Genomic DNA, 17,757 nt, shown 5'->3' on the forward strand with positions numbered 1-17,757 from the left:
CCCTTGCGAACAAAGGAGAGGTATACAGAGCAGGGCAAGGCTTTATACCATGGTGATATTTGAGAGGGAAGGCGATATTGTTCAAACAAACACAAAAGAAAGTCACTTTATATTTCGTGTTAGCATGACTTATCCCTTATTGATGATAAATCCAGGTTGTAAATGTTGTGTTCTGTAGATTTACTCACCTGTGGGTGTCTCTCTCACTCTCTCCTGTAGATCTCTATGCCACACCAGTGGTTGGAGGGGAACCTGCCTGTCAGTGCTAAGTGTACAGTGTGTGACAAGACCTGTGGTAGCGTGCTCCGACTGCAAGACTGGCGCTGTCTCTGGTGTAAGGCCATGGTGAGTGTGTATGGTTTTTGAGAGCGATGAATACATTTCTCATTATGCCATATGTGTTTAGCTACTGTAGTGAGTATGCAGAATAAAGTGTGTGTAGCTTAAGTGTTTGTGTTGATCTCCAGGTCCACACAATGTGTAAGGACCAGCTGTCCAATAAGTGTCCCCTGGGGCAATGCAAGGTGTCAGTCATACCCCCCACAGCCCTGAACAGCATTGACTCAGATGGTGAGTGCTCCTCACGCCTCTCCTCAGGGTGTGATTTTGTGTAAACATGAGAAAGGAAGGTATCTGTGTCCTCTTTAAGTGATGTTCAATGTTTCTATTGCCATACTGGGACACAGGGAAGTGTATGACAGTACAATGAAATTCTTACTTCAAAAACACAAGAGAACAGAGTAGTAGCACAGTAGTAACACAATAATATTGCATACATGGTACAGTAGCATCACTGACTATACACAATCATACAATGACAGCAGTGACTCTCTGAGGCATGTATAATACAGTGTGTGTATATAAAACACAGATGATGTCCTCCTCAGGGTTCTGGAAGGCCACCTGCCCCCCCTCCTGCACCAGCCCCCTCCTGGTGTTCGTGAACTCAAAGAGTGGTGACAACCAGGGCGTCAAGTTCCTGCGCCGCTTCAAACAGCTGCTCAACCCTGCCCAAGTTTTTGACCTCATGAATGGCGGGCCGCATCTTGGGTGAGTCGTGTGTGTGTGTGTGTGTGTGTGTGTGTGTGTGTGTGTGTGTGTGTGTGTGTTTGAGGCTGTTACAGTGTTTCCCCTAGGTTTTTTTTTCAGCAGTGGGGGTCAAGGTTTTGAATTGCGCTCTAGCAGAGCAGGGGCATGTGGCCAGCGTAGCGCCCCACCGGGGTCGTGCACACACGCTGACACAGCCCCCCAACTGGGTTGGGGTGAATGTCAATTTAGGTGACTCAAGACTTGAATTCAAATGACACAAATCTTATAACATACATCTATCCATTTGGGGTCCCATCCTGGCCGTCTGTGCTTTCCAGAAAAAGGAAGTCTCTCTCCTCTCCCCTTTCCTCTCCTCTCCTCTCTTCTCCTCTCCTCTTTCATCTCTCCTTTGCTAAACTCCTTGTGCTGCAGCTCCACTCGCCTCTACCCCTACCTGTCTACCTGTCTACCTGTCTAGTAAGGTACATACACTTGATAAATAGATCAGTCGGATCATTCTCTCACAAATATTTGATTATGATTATTTGGCAACCTGTAAGAACATTTAAAATTCCGTAGCAAATAGCTAACTTACTACTAGATATTTTAGAGGGCATAATTTCTTTGTAACCCTTCTAAATGTTTGGGGCATTTTCAAGAGTCCCGAGCCCCCCCTTCTCCCTACCTGACTATTCTACGCTTCTTCAGTGGCAATCTCATCATCTGAAAATGCAATCAAGAAAGATTTGTTTGAATAATGTTAGCTAGCTAGACCCAAGTTGTATCATCATCATAATTGTGATGATAAACTGTATGCTCGGTAAATAGCTATCACCTTCAGGAACTGTGTTAGCTAGAAAGTCACATCGAAAATAACCATCACCTAGCTAGGATAGTCAACAAATGGTGAGGGGAATTTTTGTGCAAAAGGTTTGTAACTTTGTGCTAGCTAGCTAGCTCTCTACCTTTTTTATATTAGCTGCTCAACCATATTCCTGACCCGCTGTTTCAACTTAATCTCGCTCTCGCAACTCCTGCGCCACGGTGACTGGAGGAGAAGATATTGCGCTCTCGCCTTTAGGCTACTAGCTGCATGAGTGGTTGACATCCCGTCGCTTGCTCCAGTTGTCCAATTGGACAGAGCGCTGAGAGCCTCATATTTAATACAATTCTAAAATCCCACAGGAGCGACGGTAAAGATCTTGCAGTGGTGGGCCGCCCCTGCTTCATGCTTATAGCGGGAACACTGCTGTTATGTGAGTTTCTGATAGCCTTGAACTATACTTTGAGAACTCTCTCTGTCTTGGAACAGTTTGCGGCTCTTTCAGAAATTTGACACGTTTCGGATCCTCGTCTGTGGGGGAGATGGGAGCGTTGGCTGGGTCCTATCAGAGATTGACACTCTGACACTCCACAAACAGGCAAGTTCACATCCTCACCCTCTGCACACAACACACACTGACTATGGACTATATCCCAGTATCCCTACCCAACCCCTGAGAGGAGCAGGAATCCCTGTATGTTGTGACATTAGCTCTCCTCGTTAACACATCTTCCTCTCAACAGTCCAACAACAAAGACAAGCTTCACACTCCCTGCCTATGTTGGATACACACTGCCCTCTGCTGGATGTGAAGGAACTTAATTATAAGGACAATCTTGTCTCCATTAATTCTGTGTTTGCATGTATTGGGCTGTATTAGGCAGAATTTGTGGATGTGTTTGAATATCTCCAAACCTTTTGTATGGTCTTTGTGTACAGCACTGGCTGTAAAAGTGTGTTATTGACACTTGTGTTGTGTTGCAGTGCCAGCTGGGTGTTCTTCCCCTGGGCACTGGGAATGACCTGGCCCGTGTTCTGGGCTGGGGCTCAGCCTGTGACGATGACGCACAGTTGCCACAGATCCTGGAGAAACTGGAGAGAGCCAGCACCAAGATGCTTGACAGGTGAGAGAGTCTTAAGGACATGAGCAGATATGGTTGGTTACAGACTGTTGGTAAGGCATTATTAAGATAGTAATCATTAGTGTGCTTGCAAAGCAACACACTACTGTTATTCGACATACTTAATTTTCTTATTATTATAATATTTTCTTCTCACTTCTCACACACCTACAGCTTTTATGCAAAACATTTATAACTTTATCAGTTATAAATTTATAAAGTACAGAGAGGTCTAACTTCAGTTACTTGTATTCAACTTTTTATACTCATTATACTTTTTTTACATATTACTATTTAAAAGTCCACATTTTAACATAGACCTATGATGTCCAAAAGATGACGCTGTTTGTTTACCTTTTAAGTGACACACTCCAAACCAACTTTATAATGTGCAGAAAAATCTAAACGATACCTACAGTACACTATTCAACTTTTTGTAACTGCAAAAAGTCCCATTGGTTTTACATGGAGTTAAAAATGAAACTTAACTGAGATTGGAATTTAGATGGCGCAAATGTTGTAAAAATACCACTTGTAAATTCAATATCTCATGCCCATAGTCCTACAGATGTCTTCACTGATTAGAACAGCGATATGGAAGATGGCTAATATCACTATTGCTAGCAGAATTAGGTAGCTAGCTTGCTGCCTACCAAGTTTCTTATGTCTCTAGCTATACAAGTGCATCATCTGCTAAATGAGAACCCTTTTCTTTCTTTTTTTACTGCTTTTCACTTTCTCTTTCTTCAACAACTTAAGTATAGAAATTATATTTACTGTTAGTTTGCTATAACTTTAGGTTACTTAGTAGTTACTTATAGTAGATTGAAAATACTACTCTCTCATTCCACTGAACTCTTTGCAATCTCACTCCCAGGCTCTTCTTAGAACTCCAAAGCTCTTACGCTGTTGAACATAGGAACACCAAACCAACTTCATAATGTTCACATAGCTCTTACGCTGTTGAACATAGGAACACCAAACCAACTTCATAATGTTCACATAGCTCTTAATTATCCCTTAGATACCCAGACCCAGTTTTCCTTGCATGGAAATTAAGCAGTGATTATGACTGCCCAAGGAGACCCCAAATAACACATTTCTGGAAAAAAATATATAATTCAACACTTATATCAATGGTTATACAATGTTGCATTTATTAATTTCTCAGGTTTTTTTAATGCAAAAAAGTGGATATTTTCTTTGACAAATATAGGCATTTAACACACATACATATGTGTGATAAAGAGATCCAGACTCTGAATGTAAATTTTCATTCAGCTATGGAGCCCCACAAATATAATTTTACATGAATGCCTATGCAAAGCATGAAAGGATGATTACAGTCCTTAACTGCTGATGTTACATATATGCAAGTAACTATTTCTTCCCCGAAAATGAATATTTTTCTTCGAAACATTACTCTGGCATCGCTGAATTTCAGAAACTCACCCTTTTCACCACGTACGAGACAGAAATTTGATTTCCGCCATTTTTCTGAGAGAACATGCTGGTGTAATTACAACAACCGGCAAAACATGTTTATTAGGATCTATTGTTCAAGACAGTACTTTCCTTTTGTGAATTGATCGCATACAGACATTTTACCAGGTGTTTAAAGACATGTTTTCCGATATGCAACATCTGGCATTAAAGGGTTAAGTGAATGCTGAAGAAATAATTTTGATACTGTTCATATTGTATCACTCAACATGGGTTTTAATAGTCACCTAAAGCTTATTTATCCTACTTGAAGATAACTCAAAGATAGAACTGCCACTAAACTTAGTCCACTACCAATAATTAGAATATTTTTAGCAAGCTAAGCAAGCACACAAAGATTCTACTGCAACTTCCTTTTCTAGTTATCATTCGCCTTTCTTTTTTCGATAGGTGGAGTATTATGGTGTACGAGACTAAGTTCCCACGGCAGCATTCCAGCTCCACAGTAACAGAGGACTGCAGTGATGATTCTGAGGTACAGGCACTGGTCATTGATGCCACTTCCTGTTCTTTTCAGCTGAATTCTACTATGTCTCTAAATCAATTCTTGCTTTTGACCTTCATAACCTCCGACTGTTGCCTGTGCCATAGGTTCAGCAGATTCTTACCTATGAGGACTCGGTTGCTGCTCACCTGTCCAAGATTCTGACCTCTGATCAACACTCTGTCGTCATCTCTTCTGCCAAGTATGTTTGTTGGTCCGATCACTTTCTCCTAGCTATGTTCTTATTGCAAATCTAGTCTGGACATCCTCTTGTGTGTTTCCTCCTGTTAATGTCTCCGATCCTCTCTAACTGTGTTTCAGTAGGTTTCTGAGAAGCTGACAGGCTTGTGTTTGTGTGTTTCATAGGGTGCTCTGTGAAACAGTAAAGGACTTTGTGGCTCGTGTAGGGAAGGCTTATGAAAAGAACACTGAGAGTTCAGAGGAGTCAGAGGCCATGGCTAAGAAGGTAAGCTGTAAAGATTCTTGATTAACAGTTCAATATAATTAAATATGGTTGAGCACTGAAGCAGCTCTGAATAGTGATGTAGCCACATAGACATCACTGATTGGTGTAGTGGTTCTGAGCTAGGGGATTCTAATTGATACACCAGTGGCTTAGACATGTGTTGATTGGTCCAGTGTGGAGTGCTGAAGGAGAAGCTGGACTCACTGCTTAAGACTCTCAATGAAGAGGCCCAGGCCTCCACCACCATGCCTGCCCCACCTCCCACCATTGCTGAGGAGCAGGAGGAGTGTGAGGGGGTACTGGTCCCCCCACCACCTGCACCCACGGCCCCCTGCTCCCCTAGGACCACATCAGCCATCTTTAAGCCCAGGGAACAGCTAATGCTCAGAGCTAACAGCCTGAAGAAAGCCATCAGGCAAATCATCGAACACACTGAGAAAGGTGATAAATGTAGCCTAGCTACACCTTTTCTTTTGTTTCATGCATGCCCAATAGGAAGGTTATCTTTACCTTTATTCAACACATCTATGTTTGTTGCTCAATTCACTCTAAGAACTGTGTTTCTGTCTGTCTCTCAGCTGTGGATGAGCAGAATGCGCAGACTCAGGAAGTGTTTGCTCTGGGGGCAGACGAGGAAGAGGAGGATGAGGAAGAGCAGGATAAGCTCTCTCTTCAGTCTTCTTACAGTGGAAATGCCTGTAACAGCACTAGGTGCCGTCCAGTCCGCAGAGGTGAACTGTTTAGCTGAATTTCTTAACTGAAACTAAAAGACCTTGTTTTGACCTGTGATGAAGTCTTGTTTATGTTTAGTCTTTATTTGTTGATTCTGGGAGGTCAACCTGGTGTTTCATGTCTTTCTTTGTCTGATCCCACAGTCTCCAAGACTCCTTGTGAGAAGCTCATCAGCAAGGGAAGCCTGTCAATCGGCAGCTCAGCATCACTTCCTGCCCAGACAGGAAGTAGGGAGAACATACCTATGCTCAACACCAAGATCCTCTACCCAAGTAAGACCAGGGCCCATAGTTATCAAGCCTCTCTGAATGACTCAGAGGAATCACGCTAAAAGTACAGTTATTACTTAAAAAACTCACAGCTCAGAGTAGGCAGTGGGAGTGCATTATAAAGCTTCTTACGCACACTCTTACACGCACAAATTATGTAGCACCCCTCCATAAAAGGAGAGTGATGGAGAAGCCTGGGAATGAAGACATTTATTCATAAATGTTTTACGATGTCTCTTGGTGCGATCACCTTCTCTGACCAAAGAGAAATTATTTGGGTGCCATATGCTACTATCGTACTAAATCTATTGATGTAAGACGCCTTTACTTCAAACACAAAAGGCTAAGACAAAATATTTTCACAGGCACATTATTTGTTTACAAATGCAACTGGCTATAAACCTAGGTTACACAACTTTTGTTTCATATTGATATAGGCCAAGTGTTGGTATTAAATTATGCTGCACAGCATACTTCACTCACAAAATATTATTCCCAAATTTGTTAGGTCTGCGTTAGGCTAAACTCCTACGGCAGCATTTTTAGCCAGACTAAAGAGTCACCGGAAAGTAACTCCCCATGATTCATTATCAGTCTTGCTTCTTACAGCTTTGCGTTGATTTCTCAAAATATTATTTTCGGCCCACTGCATTAGGCTACACTCCTAGCTCTCCACACTGCACTCTATTATGACATTTTAATGATGAATTGGCGTAACCTCAAAACTCCTAAACAATCTCTATGGCAAGACACATCTTTCACCATAGTTTGTCAAAATTAGGCTAATCAGTGTAATTATGTAAATGCTGCATCTGTATGGCAAGACGCATCATTCACCAAGTTTTACCAAAATCGTCCCAGTTGATTTCACCGTAAGGGACAATGATTGTCTGTGATCGACCCAAATCTCAGCTTTTAGACTGCTGCATTTTCCTGTCACCAAAAAGCGCAATGATTATTTTAATTTCTCCAGAGAGCACAAAAGACCTTCCAATAGATGGGCAAGTAACACAAATGATGCCATGTAAAACATCTCTCTTATCCCAAAATATGTGTGCACCATGCATGCAGCCATCTGCCATGTAACTCATAGCCTACTCATAACAAGTTAGGACAGCTCCAGCTTCAGGACTCATTAATATTATGTGAACTTTTTAGTCTTGATAACTTGCTTTTATTCATATGCGTAAAAGTAGGGACGATTGTGCATCACTCTCTGAATTTTCAATCACTTATAAGCTGTTTCCTACTCTGAGAGGCTTGATAACTACCAACCCAGAAGTCTGTCAACAGACCTGTAATGAATGTGTCATAATGGGTCCCCTAAAGAGGAGGCTCTGCTCTGTCAACCACTGTTGATTATAATGTGTTGTCATGTGTGTTCAGGTCTCAGGGCTGGGATTTCAGGCTCCCTCTCCAGCAGTTCAGTTATCAGCAGACTGCTGGTCAATGCTGACCCCTTCAGCTGTGACCCAGACACCTTGTGAGTGCCAAATCAGCTTTCACTTTCGCAAGACCTGTCTTCTTTTCCTGCTACCCTCATGATCATCCTTTTAATTTCTTGCCCCAGACATGTCACCTTTACTCTACTTTCTTTCAGTGACTGCTACACTGAGAAATGTGTGATGAACAACTACTTTGGAATTGGATTGGATGCCAAGATCTCCCTGGACTTTAACAACAAGAGGGACGAGCACCCTGAGAAGTGCAGGTAACTTTGGAAAGAAATGGAGGTGCTCACCGCAACTCATTAACAACACACCATATTTATTTTGTTTGTGAAACTTAACTTCCAGAGCTCACCTTATAAAAGCAATGTCTGTGTGTGCATCTCTGTGTAAAGTGTAAAACCCTATGGTTATGTTAAATCATATTCGATTTTGGAACCTATCTTCTTCTAGGATTCTATCTTATAGGATCAAATCCATTAGGATTTAAATCCTGTTAGATTTTGGGACCTATCCTATAGGATTGTATCATATAAGGGGGGCCACACCATTACACCAAGAGCATAATGTTTGTATGATGATCACAAAATTCTGTTTCTTTGTGTTACATGTTTTGTTTGTGTTGTATTTTGGTTGTGTACAACTGTGCTCAGTCACTGTGTTAAGCTGTGGATCTGTGTTCAGGAGTCGCACGAAGAACATGATGTGGTACAGCGTTCTGGGTACTAAGGAGCTTCTGCACCGCACCTACAAGAACCTGGAGCAAAGGGTGCTGCTGGAGGTAGGAGAGCTCTGAACAGCCATCTTGGGTCAAATGAGCCTTAAGAGTCTCTATCTAACACTGATCCTCGCCCCTAGATGACAGCAATTATTGAATTGATTGTGACTGATAAGAAGTCAATTGCAAATTTATTCAAGTTTTTGATGACTATCAGGGTGATTTAAAAAGAAACATAAAAGCATACATATGTGCGCATTTTCTGTATTGAGAAGCTATTTCGGACCTTACTATGCTGCATTTCTGTGCAGAAGTGAGCGCAACAAGAGGTGGACAGGCCTTATTTAAATAACTTGTGCGCCTCACTAATATCGCTTTACAATGGACTGACTTGGAAGGGGGAAATCCAGGTCAGAAAACTCAAATGAAATCACGCATTTGCTAGACTTAACAATTCAAAGCAAAGAATTACATAAACCCTGAATTAATGCGAAGAAAAGGCTCCCCTTGTCAAAAAATCCTATAGGATATCAATTAAAGCAAATCTAAAAGATTATAAAGTCAAAAAATCTAACAGGATTTAAATTCTAGAATCCTATAGGACTGGATCTAAAATCTGATAAATGGGGAATTTAATGTCCCCTAACCACGTAGCTAATGGTCTGCCTCTTACTATGCATGAGCTAGCTACAGCTACATTAATGTCAGTGTGTGTGCTGTATCTACATTGCAAGATAATTATCAAAACGCTTGCTTACAGTTAGCTAGCTGGTTAAAAAAATGTGACATTTTCAAGTTCCCATCAAACAGTTTATCACAGGCAGTCATTACGAAATTAAACAAACGTTATTTGTCATAAATCGGCGTTTGTTTGTAGCAAGTGTGGACTGGGGTGTCGGTTTGTTTCAAATTGCAATGCTAACAGTCGTTTATCATGAAATGCACTAACAGCTGTGCAAGCGGGGGGGTGCGCCCTTATAAAGTTCCCTGTCTTCCTGAACTTCTCAATTATGAAAAACTAATATGATTCTGACTGGAGTAACAAAATCCTTCAAGATTTATCAAAAAGGATTAGGATTACTTTTGATTTCCAATAGGAAAAAAATTGTCCAATTGGATTTTCGATATAAATGACACAAAACGCACACTACTACTGCTACTAGCCATGTTAGATGGATAGCTAGGTAGCAAACCAGCTACATGAATTATGTAAATGTTGTTGGGTGCTTCTCAACACTTTTAATCCAGCTCGTAGCCAGCTAGTTGCTAGCCAGCCAGACGTAATGAACGCAACATTGTGTCGATCACTGCCAAGCACAAGCCACTATGTGTGCGGCACAGACTGCAGGCAACATGTACGTGCCATCTACAGTCATGAGAAAAAGTTAGGACACCCCCCAAAATCTTAAGTTATTCTCTTAAAAATATGGACATATCAATATGTTATCTTCTTTCTAACAATGTCTATAGATAAAGGGGATGTAATTGAACAAAAAACTATGAAAATGTAACTTTGTAATCATTTATTTAACGAAAAATTAACAATAATGCCAATTCCTACTGAGGAAAAAGTTAGGACACCCTATGCCCTAATAGCTAGTATTGCCCCCCTTGGCTGAAATAACCTCAATTAGACGTTTCTTATAACTGTCTACAGGTCTCTGACATCAATTGGGAGAAAGTTTTTCCCACTCCTCCTTGCAGAATTCTTTCAGCTGTGTGATGTTCGAGGGGTGTCTTGCATGCACAGCCAGTTTCAAATCAATCCACAGCATCTCAATAAGATTAAGATCCGGGCTTTGACTTGACCATTCCAGAACTCTCAATTTATTTTTCTTGAGCCATTCCTTGGTAGATTTACTGGAATGTTTTGGGTCATTGTCATGTTGCATGGTCCACATCTGCTTCAGCTTCAACTTTCGAACAGATGGTCTCACATTTTCCTCAAGCACCCTCTGATACAATACAAAATTCATAGTGGATTCTATGATGGTGAGCTGACCAGGCCCTGCTGCAGAAAAGCAGCCCCAAACCATGACATTTCCACCCCCATGCTTCACAGTTGGTATGAGGTTCTTGTTCTCAAATGCTGTCTTGGTTTTGCGCCAAACATGTCTACTCTTACTGTGCCCAAATAGTTCAACTTTGGATTCATCTGTCCAAAGCACATTGTTCCAGAAGTTCTGGTCTTTCTCTAGGTGTTCTCTGGCAAACTTTAGTCTTGCCCTGATGTTTTTTTTTGACAGCAGGGGTTTCCTCCTTGCACACCTCCCATGTAATGCAAACTTGTTCAGTCTCTTTCTTATGGTGGATGCATGTACTTTGACATCAATTGTGGCAAGAGATACCTGTAGGTCTCGTGATGACATTCTGGGATTGTTGGAGACTTCTTTAAGCATCTTTCGGTCAGCTCTTAGGCTGAACTTGCTTGGGCGGCCTGACCTGGCCATGTTGGTGGTGGTTTTAAATGTTCTCCACTTGTAAATTATTTTCCGGACAGTGGAATGGCCAATTTCGAATAGTTTGGAGATCTTTTTATATCCCTTCCCAGACTCATATGCATCTACAATTTTTCTTCTGAAGGCCTCAGAGAGCTCTTTTGATCTCGCCATGGTGATGCAACTCACTTCAACAATCAAGAGCAAACCAAACTAAATATCTGAGGTTTAAATAGGACAGGCTCCTCCAAAATCCTCTGTAACGCTGTTCTAATCATTTGCACCTGATGTGGTGCTCTTTATTATAATTTTAGGCATTTTAAGTGGAACTAAATGTGGGGGTGTCCTAACTTTTTCCTCACAAGAAGATTGCATTTCTATTAATTACATTTTACCAATCATTTTTTAAATAATTTGTTTCAGTTGTATTTGTTTAGTTATATTACCTCAATTTTTCAATATTGTTCAAATGAATATCAAATGTCCATATGTTTGAATATGTTGAAGAAGACAAAGGTTTTCATAGGGTGTCCTAATTTTTTCTCATGACTGTAGCTTTGATCACATTCCCCTTCCCCGTTGGTATTCAATGTATAACATTTAGGTTCATTCAATTTTCCTGAGAAACCAGTTCTGGAACTATCAACCATCGTTTGGTTTCGGTATTAATCAAGTCCATGTGTTGTGACATTTTTATCAAGGCTGTGACCACATCACAGCCATGATAAAAATGTCATAACACATGACCTCTCATGTAGTATTGAAATAATATAGAATTTAATATTATATTTTCTGGGTAGTGTCTTTGTCTGGCGACATAAATTTAAATGCCATTATGGTGTACCACAACCTACCCTGGTCAAAACTTGACAAGGGGCATATGTGCATACGTCTTTTTGCAAATTGAGGCATGAGGTGAGAATATTGTATTCGCATATTTGTTTGTGAAGACAACACACCCCTCTCTGCGAGCCAGGCGCAGGTGGAGTGCATAAGTGTTTGTGCACAATATCGTCACTCCACGTGCACATTGACTTTGACAAAATGATTGTTGTCAATTGTGCACACAGCGTCACTTTTGAAAATTGGCCTAGAGCACAGGTCTTGCTCAAACCTCAATGAAAATCACCCTGTAAATTACTTAGGAAAAGCCTTGAGGAAAGCCATATGATATCCAGTGCGTTTCTTATGTCTGGTGTGTTAATGTTGGGTTTAGGGATGTGACGATCATGGAATTTTTTCGTATCGGTCGATCGTCATGCATATAACCGTTGTAACCGTCATAACCGTCTGGGGGAGTTCAAAACAATTATATACCATGTACGTGTGTACACCTTTAAGTGCCCAGGGAGTTATTGGGGGGAGCTCAATGAAAGAAAATGTATTATTTAAAATTCTTTCATTTTTTGGGTAAAGTAATAGGAACAGGGAAGCATGGTGAATAAAGTCCAGATTAGGCCTTTTCACACTGCGTTTAGCCTAGGGCTGAGAGCTCCTTTAGCCTGGGGCTAACAAACTGTTCACACTTGCACTTTGTAGTGTGCTATTACAGACTTTAGCCCAGGGCCAGCTTTTTTCGGGGTTATCCCATGAAATCTCCCAAAACGGTGCCAAAACTAGCCAGTGTGAAACGATGTCAGGGTCCACAGCAATGGAATGCTATCATCCCATCACACAGCAGTTGTGATTGTGGATGTTTGTGACTGTTCTGCACAATTTTGTTCTATTACTGTGTGATTGATTGTGTTTCTGTGCCCTCAGTGTGATGGTAGACCCATACCTCTGCCTAGTCTTCAGGGCATCGCTGTTCTTAATATCCCCAGTTATGCCGGAGGCACCAACTTCTGGGGTGGCACTAAAGAGGATGATGTAAGTGTAACGCCGAAACTACACCAACGCTGAAACGAGTGTACCGACATAGTTCCATTAACAGTTTCATGCTTAAAATGTGAAAATTCAGTGTGTTCAGGGTGATTTTTGAGATTATTTGTCAATTTATATTTGATATTATGTGCTTATTTTTCTGCTTCTACGTCTCTGCAACGCTCTCGCTGCCGAGGAAAATAGACTCAAAGCCTAAAACAACGCTGCTTCAAGCGAACCTCGCTTAGCAGATGTGTTGCTTTTGCATTCGGTCTAGCATGTCTCATAGATCACCATGTGTCCGCCCGCCCACTAAACGTGTTCAGTATTCGCTCTCGTCTAGAACAACGCAAGAAGAACGCGCGAGCAAAATTCGTGTTCAAAATAAACCAAGCGATTAGTTTCAATATGGCCACGATATTTCATGTTATTTAATCATCAACCAATTTATTGTCAATCCCATGTAGCCTACTAAATCTCTTTTATTCTCAATGCAGCCTAGTCAGAAAAGTATAGGCGTTCGCTAATGTGAGAAACTTGAGTACTGCAATCGAAGTTCACTCAAATGGTAATGATTTGAGAAATTAATTAACTGTTTAATCCAAAGCATATCAATCACGAGATGACAGTAACATATACTTATAGAAAGCCCACGATGTGTACAGTGATTATCCACTTGTTATCATCATCTGAAGTAAATTGCCATCCTACAGAAAACATGGTCCAAGTATCACAGAATAGCCAAATAAGCCTTCTTAATATTTTCCATCACTAACCACGATTGACAAGTTATTGATCTCCTCTCATGATGTTTTCTCATGGCAGCGTCCCTCAGTTCTATCAAACCTTGATTAGCATTTCACTGTAATTGTCTCAACAGGTATGTAAATGCTATGGATATATTTGAAGACGTGACATACTGCATAACTAAAAGCATATTTACACCAAATGGATGTAGAAAAAATATAAATTAACCTGTTGTAAAATATAGGCTAACACAAACCTGGGGACTGGCAAACTCATGAGTCATTAGAGAGAAACGATGCTGCCAACTTTGGTGTACTCAATGATGTGTAGGCTAATGTACAGTAAAAATGCCTATGCCTACAATTTGAGATGTGAGACGACAAATACTTACATTACCAATAGGCTAATGCTAGCACAGCTCCTCAACATGAAATGACACGCTGAATTACCTGGGCATTATAAGTAGCCAGGCCATAGATAAATAGGCGACATCACTTAGTTTGTCCCATCTTACATGAAACCAGTATGATTAGTACAATTATAAACACAACAAGGCAGCATTTTGACACACAACTGATCAGTTTGAACTATTGAAAGAAATTGACTCACAAATTTTCAATGCTTTATATACACATTTCTTTGGGGTCAAATCCATGTGGTAGACCAATCACAAATTGTGCAGCAATTACAGTAAATTAATAATAATGATACAAATGATATGTACTTATAAATATTTCGGCACAATTATATTAGTTGGACACAGTTAATCATTACAACTTTGTGCAGCCTAATCATTGCTGTCAAATTACAACGGTAGCACGAGTGGCCACTAGGTTTTTGCGGCGTGCCTGCCAGACGGTCGATTGATTGATCCCCTGGTGCTGTTACATAACTTTAACTCATTAATAAGATTAACCTTTGCTGTGTTCCTGTGTGATTGTTTAAGTGAAATGGTCTCTTTCCTGCAGACATTCACAGCACCTTCCTTTGATGATAAGATCCTGGAGGTAGTGGCTGTGTTTGGCAGTATGCAGATGGCTGTATCACGGGTCATCAACCTGCAGCATCATCGCATCGCTCAGGTGAGCAGACCTCTGAAGGACTCAAAGTGACCAATAATGAAGGATCAGACGATGGATCTTCAGAGTATAAGATGTTTTTTATTGACAAGACAAGCGCAGACAAAATAGGTGCAAAAGCAGTAGACAAGACGGGCACCTGGGAGAATGTTATGGATCAGCCAATTTTCAAAGAATAATTAATTGTGCATTTGTAGATTTAGCGTTGCACTGATTGGTCTTTTCTCATGGGAGGAATCTAAATCATGTTAGAACACAGGTTTTGGGTTTCAAGTCAATAATTAGCTGCTGCAGATGTGAGACCTTATCCTCATAATGATAATGAGCTACTAGTCCCTGTCTTATCTTCCGCTGAGCGAGGCTCTCCGGAAAACAAACTCTCCTGGTCCCACGAGATAACAACATTAAGGAGTAAAACTCTTCTTTCATTCATGTGGGACACCTACATATAACTTTACACTCATGGACAAATAGACTGTTCTGTTCTATTCACTACATTGTCGCAAGCACAATATGCCAAACACAGCAATAGTATTCAAATACACCAGTCAGAATCATTACAGCCCCACCTCTATGATCTAGGCCTTTATTTACTTTCAATGGCTGTTGGGACACCAAACTCTTATGTTGACCTACCTGTATGACCTCTTTTCCCTGACCCATCAGCTCCAGACAGGTTACATAGACAGCTGGCCATACAGATCTCCCTGAAATAGCACCGGATGAGTTAAAAGAATGAGACTTCAGACTTAGATGGGTGGACATGATTATCTGGTCCAATGCTTTCCTCTGTCTCTGTTCCTGTAGTGCCGCACTGTGAAGATAACCATCTTGGGTGATGAGGGGGTACCGGTGCAGGTAGACGGAGAGGCCTGGGTACAGCCCCCAGGGTACATCAAAATCATACACAAGAACCGCACCCAGACCCTGACCAGAGACAGGGTGAGTACACCCAACTGAGGTCACAAAGATAAATCATTTACCTTCAGATAACTTAGGCTCATTCACCAGATGCATCACAATGAAGTGCAAATTTAAACATACCTAATTATGTTTTGTGTATCATCTACAGTTTTGATATGAATTGAAGTTAGTTGTCATGTTCTTGCTCCAGGCCTTTGAGAGTACGCTGAAGTCCTGGGAAGATAAGCAGAAGTGTGAGTTTCCCCGCCCACAGCCCCAGCATGCACTACAGCCAGAGATTGTCTCAGAGGAAGAGGCCTCTCAGATAAACCTCTTTGGCCAGGCTGCTGGTGCCCTCATCCATAGGTAAGACACTCGCATTGTACAATAACGTGTACAATAATACTGTAAGCTCATACATGTCATCTTCTCAGTTAGAAGAGGTACAGTATTTAAGATGTAAGCTAACTGGGTCTTTGTGTGATTTCAGTATCAGAGAAATAGCCCAGTCTCACCACAGTATGGAGCAAGAACTGGCCCATGCAGTCAATGCCAGCTCAAAGGCCATGGATGTGGTCTACGCTAACTCCAAGAGCACGGGGGTACGTGGGGTGGCCTCTGCCCATCTTTAACAGCAAACCAACTTCTTCCTCTGCATCTGTGGTTATTGTTAAAAATGATTTATACAGAGGTTTCAATGTGTGATTTATATGTACGACTTATCTGTGTCCCCTTTGCACAGGGTCTCAATTGCAGTGTTGTGGTTCAGATGGTCAATAATGTGAAGGCACTGCATAGCGAAACAGAGCTGCTTCTAGCTGGCAAGATGTGCCTGGTAAGCTCAAAACTCCAGTGTACATGACATTCTATGAGAGTGCATGCATGTGTGGGTGTGGCTGCTTGAGTGTTTGCTGTGTTCATGTTCTGATCCTCTAATTGACTGAGTGTGTTTCCGTAGCAGTTGGACCCTCCTCAGAAGGAGCAGCTGAGTGGAGCCTTGGGCAGTGTGGCCCAGCAGCTGCGCAGGCTAGCAGACATATCCTGGCTGTGCCAGCTTATTGAACCAGGGGATGATGAGGTATATTCTGCCCGCCACTTTTATCTTATACATATAGTACTACACACTAGCCATGTATCCTTTCACTGTCTGCCTCAGCCATCAGTCTAACCTGTCTGTCTGTCTGTTTATCTGCAGGGACACCTAACTGATTTCTCGAAGCGTAGTCGCAGTGCCAAGTTCCGCCTTGTCCCCAAGTTCAAAAAAGACAAAAACAACAAGAACAAGGAAGCCTGTGCCACCCTCACGCTGCCAGGTACTCCTTGCCTATCTTTCTCTCTATCTAGTGGGATTGCTTCAACTATTGTTCTTGTTCATACATTTTTTACTTTCACTTATTATTATTAGTGATCTTGCATAAGCAAGTCTAACTCTTGATATTACAGTTACTTACCAGTAGGCTTGCTTCAGCAAGTCCAGCTATTGTTTTTGCTCATACTTATTATTAGTGGGCTTGCGAAGCTGCTCATTGCTGCTACTCCTACAGCTTGTATGCAAAACATACCATAGAGGCAGGGGTCTAACTTAAGTTGCTTGTATTCAACTTTTGATACTTATACTTAAAATAAATAAAAAATGAAATTTAAATAAAATATTGTCACTAAAAAGCGCACATTTTAACACAGAGGTGTTCATACCCCTCCAAACCAACTTTACAATGTGTAGAAAATTATAAATTATAAACCCTGTAATAACCCGTAACTGCAAAAAGTCTTATTGGTTTTACATGGAGTTCAAAATTAATTTAATGGTGGCCATTAAATAACTATAATAATTTTATACACTGAATTGTGCAAATGTTGTCAAAATAACACTTGTAAATTCAATACCTCATGTTGCCTTTAGTCTGACAAATGCCATTTCACTGATTTTAAAACAGCCATATGGAAGATAGCTAATATCACTATTGCTAGCGAAAAATTTGCTAGCTAGCTATCTTGCTGGCTAGCCAAGTGTCTTATGTCCCTAGCTAGCTAGCTCTGTCTTTTACAAATATACTAACCAAATATGATGCCACCATTCAATCTAATCTAGAAATATAGCTAGTGTAACCAGCAAGACAGGAATACCAGCGTT

At 41.1% G+C, this 17,757-nt stretch overlaps 1 protein-coding gene across 2 annotated transcripts in view; it reads left to right on the forward strand.

Moving 5' to 3' along the window:
* The window catches only part of dgkd (diacylglycerol kinase delta), a gene marked incomplete at its 5' end in the record, with an annotated part of 29,761 nt that overhangs the window by 7,549 nt on the left and 4,455 nt on the right, over window positions 1–17,757 (forward strand). Inside the window, 22 exons of one of the 2 annotated variants that reach the window (XM_083695711.1) lie at window positions 220–345; window positions 468–570; window positions 888–1,050; window positions 2,342–2,450; window positions 2,837–2,976; window positions 4,867–4,951; window positions 5,068–5,162; window positions 5,327–5,426; window positions 5,600–5,867; window positions 6,005–6,157; window positions 6,302–6,430; window positions 7,814–7,910; window positions 8,028–8,138; window positions 8,560–8,656; window positions 12,793–12,900; window positions 14,610–14,723; window positions 15,528–15,662; window positions 15,835–15,989; window positions 16,114–16,225; window positions 16,366–16,458; window positions 16,582–16,701; window positions 16,819–16,936. In XM_083695711.1, the coding sequence (XP_083551837.1) occupies window positions 220–345; window positions 468–570; window positions 888–1,050; window positions 2,342–2,450; window positions 2,837–2,976; window positions 4,867–4,951; window positions 5,068–5,162; window positions 5,327–5,426; window positions 5,600–5,867; window positions 6,005–6,157; window positions 6,302–6,430; window positions 7,814–7,910; window positions 8,028–8,138; window positions 8,560–8,656; window positions 12,793–12,900; window positions 14,610–14,723; window positions 15,528–15,662; window positions 15,835–15,989; window positions 16,114–16,225; window positions 16,366–16,458; window positions 16,582–16,701; window positions 16,819–16,936 (2,731 nt within the window). The remainder of the gene's footprint in view (window positions 1–219; window positions 346–467; window positions 571–887; window positions 1,051–2,341; window positions 2,451–2,836; window positions 2,977–4,866; window positions 4,952–5,067; window positions 5,163–5,326; window positions 5,427–5,599; window positions 5,868–6,004; window positions 6,158–6,301; window positions 6,431–7,813; window positions 7,911–8,027; window positions 8,139–8,559; window positions 8,657–12,792; window positions 12,901–14,609; window positions 14,724–15,527; window positions 15,663–15,834; window positions 15,990–16,113; window positions 16,226–16,365; window positions 16,459–16,581; window positions 16,702–16,818; window positions 16,937–17,757) is intronic. The other variant, XM_083695712.1, reaches the window with a different exon arrangement.

The sequence above is a fragment of the Argentina silus genome (genome assembly GCF_951799395.1).
Source record: "Argentina silus genome assembly, chromosome: X".
Lineage (NCBI taxonomy): Eukaryota > Metazoa > Chordata > Actinopteri > Argentiniformes > Argentinidae > Argentina > Argentina silus.